This window comes from Piliocolobus tephrosceles, chromosome X, assembly GCF_002776525.5.
Source record: "Piliocolobus tephrosceles isolate RC106 chromosome X, ASM277652v3, whole genome shotgun sequence".
Classification (NCBI taxonomy): domain Eukaryota; kingdom Metazoa; phylum Chordata; class Mammalia; order Primates; family Cercopithecidae; genus Piliocolobus; species Piliocolobus tephrosceles.
Genome location: NC_045455.1, coordinates 15,433,762 through 15,444,345, shown reverse-complemented (window position 1 = coordinate 15,444,345; position 10,584 = coordinate 15,433,762). Strand labels below are relative to the sequence as shown.

Sequence of the window (10,584 nt, the reverse complement as noted above, 5' to 3'; positions counted from 1 at the left end):
AGTAGAAATAACCTAGACATGAGATCATTTGAGAACTAAAGAGAAAGGAAGTTAAGCTTACCAAGCATCTGTTAATGACTAACTCAATTACATTTTTAAATGCCAAGGTGCTAAAAATCAGAATATATATTTATCTGGGGATCTTGGGCAAGAGGGACAGAGAGGAGTTCAGTTCAGAGGATGAGGAGTCTTGCTTTTTGCTTAGGTAGGACAAGGAGAAAATATTTGCAGGGAGGGTCTGAGCACCTTTAGGCTGGGGTGAGGTGGGAGAGTAGAGCCCTTCCTTCCTGCCATCACTGGCTCCCTGGATGGGCATCAACACCGTAGCCAGGTCCATGCCTGCTTGACAAGCCCCGCTAAAGCCCAGTGTAAATGACCGTGCACAGGGTCTGTCCCTGCTGAGCAAGTACAGGGAAGGGGGTGGGGTGGGGAGGGGCCACACCAAAGTAGGAAAAGTGCACGGAGGGACTGGGAATGGGGGAAGGCCAGCTTGACTGATGGTATAGCTTTCTCTGGAGATTGCATTTATTTTTAACCATGAGCCAGTGAACAGAAAACATATATGGAATAGAAGTAATTTTGCCTGGCTTGTGAAGATTATTTTGGATACGACTGACTTCATAATGAATATACCGCTCCCCCACCACCACCTCCACGCACACACACTTTGGTTAATTGACCCAATATTGAGGGTATCTTTTCCACTTGGGTGAAGGGCACTAGGCTGGGATTCTAGATTAACGAGGCTGCTCTCATCCCTCAAGGCTAATGAGTGAATGAACCAAAGCAGAGATCACACAACCAAACAGATTAGAAACAGATGCTTAGAAAAAGCTTATTTGAGGCAGAAGTGAGAAAAGCACTTATATAACAGATCTGTGGAATCAGGCATTCAAAAAAGAAGGGGCCAGAGTGGTGGCTCACACCTGTAATCCCAGCACTTGGATCATTTGAAGTCAGGAGTTCGAGACCAGCCTAGCCAACATAGTGAAACCCCATCTCTACTTTAAAAAAAAAAAATCAGCTGGGCATGGTGGTGGGCATCTGTAATCCCAGCTACTGGGGAGGCTGAGGCAGGAGAATCGCTTGAACCTGGGAGGCAGAGGTTGCAGTGAGCTGAGATCCCGCCGTTGCACTCCAGCCTGGGTAACAGGGTGAGACTCCTTTGCAAAAATAAATAATAATAAATAAAATGAGATAAGAAAAAAAATTAATAAAAAAAAAGAACTTTGTTGATGCCATAGCACAATGTGTAGACTGGTAGAATGGCTTCTTGGGAAAGGGGGAATAGTTGGAGGGTGGGTGGCCAGAAAGAAATAAAGGGTGACTTTTTCTCAAATGTGAGTGAGACGCAGCCCACAGTTCTATTCCTCGCACCCCAGATAGCTCTGTGGTGCCCCTTCTGTGCCCTTTTGGCCAGAAGTGCCCCCTGGGGGTCTCTTTTTCCCATCTCCTCTTTCTCCATGACCCTCACCATTGGGCCTGGTGGTTCATTTTGCTTTTTTGGTTCCACATTTACCCCCTTTCCTTGATTCTCACGGCTTTCACCCTGAACCCATAGCCCAGACCCAGCTCCAGCTTCCGGACAGGAAGGCACACAGGATGTCCTTTTATAGCCCTGGGGAGCGTTCCACAGCATACTCACACCTCCCCTCCCTCCTGCTTCCTCCCTTCTGCCCTGATTTCAAACTTTCTCATCAGTGGTGGACCTTTTTTTTCTTTTTCTTTTCCTTTTTTTGAGACAGAGTCTCGCTCTGTCGCCCAGGCTGGAGTGCAGTGGCCGGATCTCGGCTCACTGCAAGCTCCGCCTCCCGGGTTCCCGCCATTCTCCTGCCTCAGCCTCCCGAGTAGCTGGGACTACAGGCGCCGCCCCCTCGCCCGGCTAATTTTTTGTATTTTTAGTAGAGACGGGGTTTCACCGTGTTAGCCAGGATGGTCTGGATCTCCTGACCTCGTGATCCGACCGCCTCGGCCTCCCAAAGTGCTGGGATTACAGGCGTGAGCCACCGCGCCCGGCCCAGTGTTGGACTTTTACCCCCTCCTCTCAGTAGCTAACCATTTGTAACATTGGGTTAGTTTTCCCACAAAAGTAGATTTTATAGCATCACTTTTTGATTTCCATTGCTGCTGTCCAGATTGGCATTTCAAGCATGAATTGTGACAGCTGGTTTGTGACTGGATGCCGCAGCCCCTGCCCTCCCAACCCTCTTTCTTTAGTTATATATAGTACCGTCTTCAGGTTCATTTTTCTGAAATTGTTATTGTTGTTGTGTTGTTAGTCTTCCCTCAGTGACTCCTGCTGCCTACAGGGTAAAGACCGTATTTTTCAGCTAGGCGTTTGGAGTCCTCTAAAGGAGGGGTCCCCAGACCCTGGGCCGTGGACCAGTGGTCAGGAACTGGGCTGCACAGCAGGAGGTGAGTGGCAGGCGAGCATCACCGCCTGAGCTCCACCTCCTGTCAGATCAGCTGCAGCATTAGATTCTCATAGGAGCATGGACCCTGTTGGGAACTGCGCATGCGAGGGATCTAGGTTGTGTGCTCCTTATGAGAATCTAATGCCTGATGATCTGAGGTGGAACCGTTTCATCCCGCAACCATTGCCGCCACTTTATCTGTGGAAAAGCCGTCTTCCACAGAACAAGTGCCTGGTGCCACAAAGGTTGGGGACCACTGCTCTAGAGCCTGATTTCAAATAATTTCTAAAATACATCTTGAACTCTCTGGCTCTTATTCTCACTCTTTTTCCTCTGTGCCATCGTGTTTCTGTCGTGTAACTCTGTGGATGCCATTCTACTTCCCAAGAGTGCCTTTTCCTTGTCTGTCTCCTATCTCTTTCCAAGTATTATCCAGTGTTTGAGACCAACTTGAGTTCAATTCTCACCACCTCCATGATGGAAGCCCTCCCTCTCTTTCAACCACTTCATCTCACGTGGAAATCTCATTGCCTTGTGTCCTTCTGACACTAAATATGCAGCCACATATAAATATACTGGCTGAGTGGTCCAGTTGTTAAGTAGCCAGGATTGACCTCCACTCTGTGTGAGGCATTGTGCCTAGGTAGGCACTGAGCTGCAAGGGACGTTCGAGATTGGGTTCCTGCTTTTTAAGGGCATCACAATGCATTCTCCACACACGTGGGCTCAACCACCACGGTGTGGCTTTGACAGCAATGAGCACAGAGGGGATAGCAGCACATGTACTCTGCACCAGATGCCAGGATGTGACATTTGTTTTCGTTTTTGAGACTAAGTTTCATGCTTCTCACCCAGGCTGGAGTGCAGTGGTGTGATCTCGGCTCACTGCAACCTCCACCTCCTGGGTTCAAGTGATTTTCCTGCCTTAGCCTCCCGAGTAGCCGGGACTACAGGTACACGCCACGGCACCCGGCTAATTTTTGAATTTTTAGTAGAGGCAGGGTTTCACCATGTTGGCCAGGCTGGTCTCGAACTCCTGACCTCAGGTGATTCACCCACCTTGGCCTCCCAAAGTGCTGGGATTACAGGTGTGAGCCACCACGCCTGGCCGGGATGTGACATTTGAACTGAGTTTTAAAGCAATGGTAGAAGTATCCAGGTGAAGAAAGAGGGCAAAGCACTCAGCCACAGCGAGCCACGCATGTGGAGACCTGGAGCCAGATAGAGACAGCAAGAGGGGAGGGAGAAGCTGGGGGTGTCATTAGACAAGAGTAGACTATCTGGGGAGGAAAGATGGTTGTTTTTAGGAAAATAACTTTGTTGATACTATAGTATAGTGTGTAGAATGGCTTCTCGGGAAAGGGGGAATAGTTGGTGGGGTGGGTGGCTGGAAAGAAAGAAATTATTAGGTGGTTATTGTAATAGAAATAGACACTAGAAACCAAGAAAAATGATCCTACTTTCTGTTGCCTCTGTCTTTGTGAATATATGTCTGTAAGTGTATGTCTATTTCCTCAACCAGATTACAAGCCCAAGCTCTGCATTGCGTGTTTTACCTGTTTATCTTTAGAATACCCACAGTACTTAGCTTGTGACTGTGTCCATAAAAGGTAATTAATGGATGCTAATGATATGGCTGAGGCACTGTTTATCATCTTCCCACCAGACTTCAATGTGTAAAAAGTAGTGCTTAGCCTAGCTCGTTGTAGACACTGAATAATTAAGAACAGACTGTAAAACGAGAAAGGAATAAAATATGCAACAATATGCAAAATTATTCCAAAGAATAAAGTATGCAAAAAGTATTTGCATGCCATGAGTGCTTAAAGGTGACTTTGTGAGTGAACCGACGCCTCCCCGTATGGGATTCCTGTGCAGGGGATGGAGCCCCCTGACCACCTGGGTGGGTTCAGGGAAATTCCCGTGACAAAGGGGAGAAGGTGGCACACAGCTTGGGTGGTATCAGTGAGTCTCCTGTTCTGATGTGTTTTTCTTTCTCACTGCTTCCTGCAGATATTCTCTAAGCCACTTTCATCATGGGAGAAATAGAGCAGAGGCCAACCCCAGGATCACGACTGGGGGCCCCGGAAAATTCGGGGATCAGTACCTTGGAACGTGGACAGAAGCCGCCCCCAACGCCTTCAGGAAAACTCGTGTCCATCAAAATCCAGATGCTGGATGACACCCAGGAGGCATTTGAGGTTCCAGTAAGTTGGGGGCTTATCTGTGAACCCAGGAATGTGGTGGGGGGCAGCCTTTGGTGTGGGGAGGTTCGGCTCATTCCCATGGCCAGTGACGTGAGGCGGCCGGAGGGCTTGCGTGTTCAGCACCTCCCTCCCCGTCCCCTCATGGCCCCGCTGACCCATTCTGGTTTTGAGCTCTCCAGTGTCTAGATTTATGCATGAACTGCCCTCTAGTGATGTCAGTGGCCTCGGCACTTGAATTTTACTGTGACCTTCCATTCAAATACATATGTAATGTAAGTGCGTGTGTATACGTTATGTATATATATGTAACTGGAGGGAAGAGTGGTCTTGTGGCTGGATCCCAGTTTAATTTACTAGTCATAGGCAATTCCTCTGTCACATTGGTGCTTGTGCGTGTGTTTGTGGCCGGGGGGCTCTCGAACTCAAGTCACTGGCAAGAACAATCCTGAGAACATCATTGAAGAGCCACGTGTGTTTTCATGTGAGGGAATCAGGAGAGCCTGTGGATGCCACCCCACGGGGTGGGTGTGGGAGTATCGAAAAGCCTCCTTCCGAGCCTACCATATGGCAGCCCTAGAGATGGGGAGGCCCTGCCACCCCAGGGCCCTGGACAGAGCAGCCTGAGGCCCGGAGCTGTCACGGGAGGAGCCTGCAGCCTGGGCGCCTCAGCAGCTGGAGCCGCTGGAGCCCCTGGCACTACTCACTTCTGTTCTTCTCTGAGCCCCTGCCTGGCCTCTCCCAGCCTGGCCTCTCCCAGCCTCGCCTCTCCCAGCCTCGCCTCTCCCAGCCTCCTTCTCAGATCGCTCCTGCTGCCGCCTGCTTCCTGCAGCTGCTGCACATCTTACTCCCCGCAGGAGAGGAAGTGGGACTGTGGCTGGCTAAGCGGCCGGCCCACTCCTTCTCATGGGCTCAGTCCGGAGAACTGTAAGCACACCTCGGATCTAGTGTTTTGGGTTTTCTGTCTTGAGTATCAACTACCACGTCTAATATTGTTTGTGGGGGAGGAAAATAACTCTTGAATTCCAAGCAGCCAACTTATCAAGAAACTCAGGGAACACACCTGTTTTTAACGTGGAGACGGTCTGTGTGTCATTCCTGTTGGCTAGAGGGGCTGGAATTTAATAGCCGGCATTAATGTTGGTAACCAGTCATTTAATCATTTATGGGATATGAGTCAGCAAATTATATTTATTTCAAAGAACATCGCTCAGAGCATATGAACTAACATTAAACGTCTCAGGAAAAGATAAACTCAGAATGGCTATGCTTAAAACCACCAATTTATTGCACAGTGCAAACCACCTTTGTGTTTTCTGATTTTCTTGTGGAATTTGTGTCTTTCAAGGACTTGGGACAGCTTTGTATTTTGGTGAACAAAGCTATTGCTAGTCTCCTAAAATCATAGACTTTGTTGAGGAGAGCCCCTGCCGTCTGGTTAGAACTGGGCCTCCTGGCACATGTGGTCCATATGTGTGCCACCTCACCCACTTTTTTGTGTTTGTTGTCAGGCTGGTTCAGTGAGGTGTTTGGTTTCAGTGTTTCCTATTCAGTACTGTGAAGGACTTCAGAGCCCAGGTTTCTAGCAGCACATTCTATTACATGGTGTTCTGCTGAGTGGGTTGGACTGTGGAACTGGCACATGCTGCTCTTGTGTGCACTCACTCCAGGGATCATTGGGCTGCACTCACCTTCAGTTCTTCTTGAAACCAAAGTAAGTCAAGACTCCATTCCTAGCTACTATTTAGCACCTATCTGTGAACTCCCTGCCCAAGAAGTAGTAATACAAGTGTGTTTTTATCTTTTAAAATTATTTTTCTTCATAATTTCTGATGGCTTATGCTTTGCATTTATAAGCCCTTTGTCTGGAAGGAACCTTTCTCATGCTCTCTGATAAACTTCTATGCATTCTTATAAGCCCTATCAGTTTCACCTGGATGCCTACTCTCTCAGGCAGTGGACAGGGCTTTTTCTTCCTTACTGCAGACGTCTTTACTCATACACCTATCGGATGCATGAGGGAGCCTGAGTTCAAATCCCAGCGTCTCCTACTGATAGTTGTGCAGCGTAAACAAGTTATTTAACCTGTCTGTATTGATAAAATGAGGCTAATAATAAACTCTGTGCTATATGAGAATAAAAAAAGAGGTGACAAAGTGTTTGGAACAATTCTTGACATGTAGTAAGAGCTTAACTAAACACAGGATTAGTAGTAATGATGTGCACTTCCAACTGCCTGCCCGTTCTGTCTATATCCCCAGCATTTAGCATGGCACCTGGCGTATAGTAGGTGCTAATTAAATGTTTACTCACTGTTAGAGTGAGTTTCTTTTACAAGTAGAATTAATGCCATTGTTTGTTTTCACATGTCTCCTCCATTCATATTTTTCTTTTTCTTTTTTTTTTGAGACGGAGTCTTGCTCTCTCTCCAGGCTGAAGTGCAGTGGTGCGATCTCAGCTCACTGCAATCTCCTCCTCCTGGGTTTAAGCCATTCTCCTGCCTCAGCCTCCCAGGTAACTGGGATTACAGATGTGTGCCACCACACCCAGCCAATTTTTGTATTTTTAGTAGAGATGGGGTTTCACCATGTTGGCCAGGATGCTCTTGATCTCCTGACCTTGTGATCTGCCTGCCTCAGCCTCCCAAAGTGCTGGGATTACAGGTGTGAGCCATCATGCCTGGCCATATTTTAATTTTTCTAGTTTGGTCAGAATGTTTCTCTTAGCCTCTGGGCAACAGATATATTCCTTAACTGGCTATAGAAAGTCATATATCATCATTGTTGTTGGTGGAGCTAATTCTGAGTCACTACCTCGTGCTCTTTAAGAGCAGCCACAGCCAGGCCAGCGGCATCTGGAAGGCATTGGCTGTGCTGGCTCAGTCATCAGGGATTGGGAGGAAGGTAACTACGGGATTGTGAGAGACTCAGCCCCCTGGTCTTGCTTTAAAACCTTGCTGTGGAACTTTTTGCTGGGAATTCCAGGCCAAGTGTCTGACCCTGGAAACGTCCTTTGACGGAGTGTCCTAAGTGAAGAACTTCTCATGGCTCAGTTGCATTCGCCACGCAGCTGAGCTGGGCGCGTGGCCAGAAGTCCCTGCAGTTTCCTTTGGGGATGACTGGTGTCTTTCCCTGGGGGTTGAATTTCCTGGGCCTTTGCTTATTAATTTTGTTTTAAAATATGGATTTGTAGGTAAAGCAGTCGTTTAAAATGCAAATCCCCTAAACGCTTCCTGGCACAAAGAACCACACCATCTTCTCCATGGGGTCTGCGTCCTTCTTTGTACCCAAAAACAATGACTATTAAAGTGCGCTACCTTTTGGAAGGCTTTGGCAGTTAGCTCCAAGATCTTTTCTGTTCCGTAGCTGGTTCCACAAGCACCTTTGCGGTTGAACTTGGACGGTCTTTTTAGGTATTTCCTCTGCGGAGTGGAAAGTTCAAGCGCAGTATTTATAGTAAATTGCATGGTGTTTTATCATCTTTATGTGGAAAACTGTGCAAATAAGCTTCAGCCTGTGGTTTATGATATATGTAGCTTTCTCTTCCAACCAGAGGTTATGAAACAGAGTGACTCTTGGGCATCTGAAAGGGTTAAGAAGGTGCCCCTATGCCCGCCCAGACCATTTCCCTGATGGTTCCTGGGAAGGTTTTCTGTGTCCCCTCCTCATGACCCTGCTAGTAAACAAACACTGTTCCCACTGACATTAGTAGGATGAAGCAGATGGTTTCCTCTCCAAGTGTTCCTTCAGTTTATGTATTTTCATTAGCAGTGTTTCTATAGGAAGAGCAGAGGAAATAAGACACAGCCATTTTTATTGTTTTAGTTTTATTTTTTGCTTCTTTTGAGCAGCCCTGGTAAAAAACGCTTGGGGAAGATGCTCACAGGTGACAAAAAAAGACACCTAGTGCCTGTCGAAGGGTTAGAGGGAGTGGCCAGTTGCAGGCGGGTGGACGGTGGCAGAAGCCCAGAAGCCCCCCATGAGAGCAGGGGCAGGAGTTAGTTGTGGCAGAGGGAACTCGGCGCTGACAACCATCATTGCAGGAAATGATCCTTGTAACTTTCTCGTGTTCCTGTCTTGTCACTGCCGTACTCGAGCTTTTGTAGCTCCTGAGACTTAGGTAGGATTCATCCTTTGCCTGAGGATCAAGTGTGGGCTTCTTAGCTCGGGGAGCCTGGGAGAGAGCAATGAACCTGCGTGGAGGGGCCCTGTACACTGGGAGGTGCCTGGGCAGCTCCCATTGTTCTTCTCAAGCACAATCCTTGGCTGTTTGTCTTCTGCATTAGCTTCTCATGCCAGAACACCCTCTTATTGGTTACCTGCTTAGTATTGGCCCCTTGCAGGTCGAGTGGCCACTTCTTGGGGGGCAAGGCCTCTCGTTCTTGTTCATCATCATATCCTATGCCGCAACAGTGCCTGTGCATGAAACTGACTGGTCACAGTTCTGCTCGGTCATTTAACTATACGAGAGTTGGTGCTGTCCTAGCATAACAAGGGAAAGAGCAAGTGGGAAGAGCTTCTGAGTCCCTTCCTCGTGTTTTCACAGCGTCAAGTGGCGCTGGGATTGGAGTTCGGCCCACGGGACCCTCAACTTACCCATCTTCTGGGCACTAAGCCACCTCCTTTGTGAGATTCGCGGACTTCCTCTGCCTCCCATGCTGCGCTCTTCTCACCACTTTCTAAAAACCCACCCCTTCCTCACCCTGAACACGTTGATCAAAATCCCACCAGCTACCGGGCCTCTCCCAGACTCGTGCTGCAGGCCAGCCTTCTCTCCCGACAGTGCCGACAGCTCCCCTCCAATCAGACTTTGAATCATGGTGTCTAATCTTGCCCCTCGCACTCATTATTCCTGGTGCAGGGACTCAGTTTTTTAATCTGCAAAATTAGGCACTGGGGCCAGATGATGTTAAAGGCTGCTCCCAACCCCTTTCCTTCTTTGGAAGTGAGGACCCTGTGTTGCCATCCTTCTTGACGAATTAACTTTTTGTGACTGTAGTTGTGAATTTTCCAGACAGATGGTAAAATCTTTGAGGAAAGAGATTTTTAACCTTAGAGCAAACCCTAAGGCCCTCAAAACCTGATTAGACACAGTGGGTACCGTGTGCCTACTAAGTGCTGAAGAAAGCTGTGTGATGAGAGTGAAGCAGCATGCCACAATTTACATGTCACATGCCAGTTGCGGGCCTCGGGAAATGTCGTGACTGGCCTTATGTGCGTATGGGGTGGCTGTTTCCATAAAACTCACTGCTTAACCTCATAGGGCTGAACTCCATGCTGTTTGACCATGGCAAATGGAAGATGGAAAGAAATCAAATATTTTCTTGATAATACATTATTAGTAGAAAACTCAAGTTTAAGTTGAAATCAGAGAAGACTTAAAGTTTTTGAGAAAAGTAATGAGTTTGTATATCACAAAAGACCACATAGGTTCTTCCCTGGTGTCAGAATCGCCTGTGCTATCTTGGAGACCCAATGAGGAGTGTTACAAATTCAGTCCATACTTGATTAAACATTGATTTCGTTTCAGTATTACACCTTTTGAAATGTAACATTTCTTTCATTCCTTCAATTTTCACTGAAACCTAGATTTGAGATCAATAGGGAGCTTATTCTCCGAGAGCTCTGGTTCAGGGTAAGGTCTCCACTGGTGACAGATTCTAGCGCTGACTTCATAAGCTCCATCTCAGAAAAAGGGACAGAGCCGATGTTTGTCTTTCCAGAAAGCTCAGGGTTTCCTCTTTGTGGCCCTGCAGTTGGTGTCAGGGGCTGGCCTTGTGCTCACTGGTAGCAACTGTGCCTTTGTGGGAGTGTGTTCATTTTCTCTTTGTCTATATTTATTTATTAAAAAGTTGTTTTCTTGAGACAAGATCTTGCTCTGTCACCCGGGCTGGAGTGCAGTGGCACAGTCATAGCTCACTGCAGCCTCAAACTCCTGGACATAAGCAGCGCTCCTGGCTTAGCTTC

General features: G+C 47.7%; 1 protein-coding gene across 2 annotated transcripts in view; it reads left to right on the top strand.

Annotated features, from left to right (window-relative positions):
- Window positions 1-4,277: 4,277 nt before the first annotated feature.
- Window positions 4,278-10,584, top strand: part of FARP1 (FERM, ARH/RhoGEF and pleckstrin domain protein 1) — a 237,348-nt gene continuing 231,041 nt past the window's right edge. The window contains exons 1-2 of one of the 2 annotated variants that reach the window (XM_023218037.3): window positions 4,278-4,317; window positions 4,428-4,621. In XM_023218037.3, coding sequence (XP_023073805.2) covers window positions 4,451-4,621 — 171 coding nt within the window. In that variant the 5' untranslated portion in view covers window positions 4,278-4,317; window positions 4,428-4,450. Of the gene's footprint in view, window positions 4,318-4,422; window positions 4,622-10,584 lie in introns of those variants that run through there. The other variant, XM_031934974.1, reaches the window with a different exon arrangement.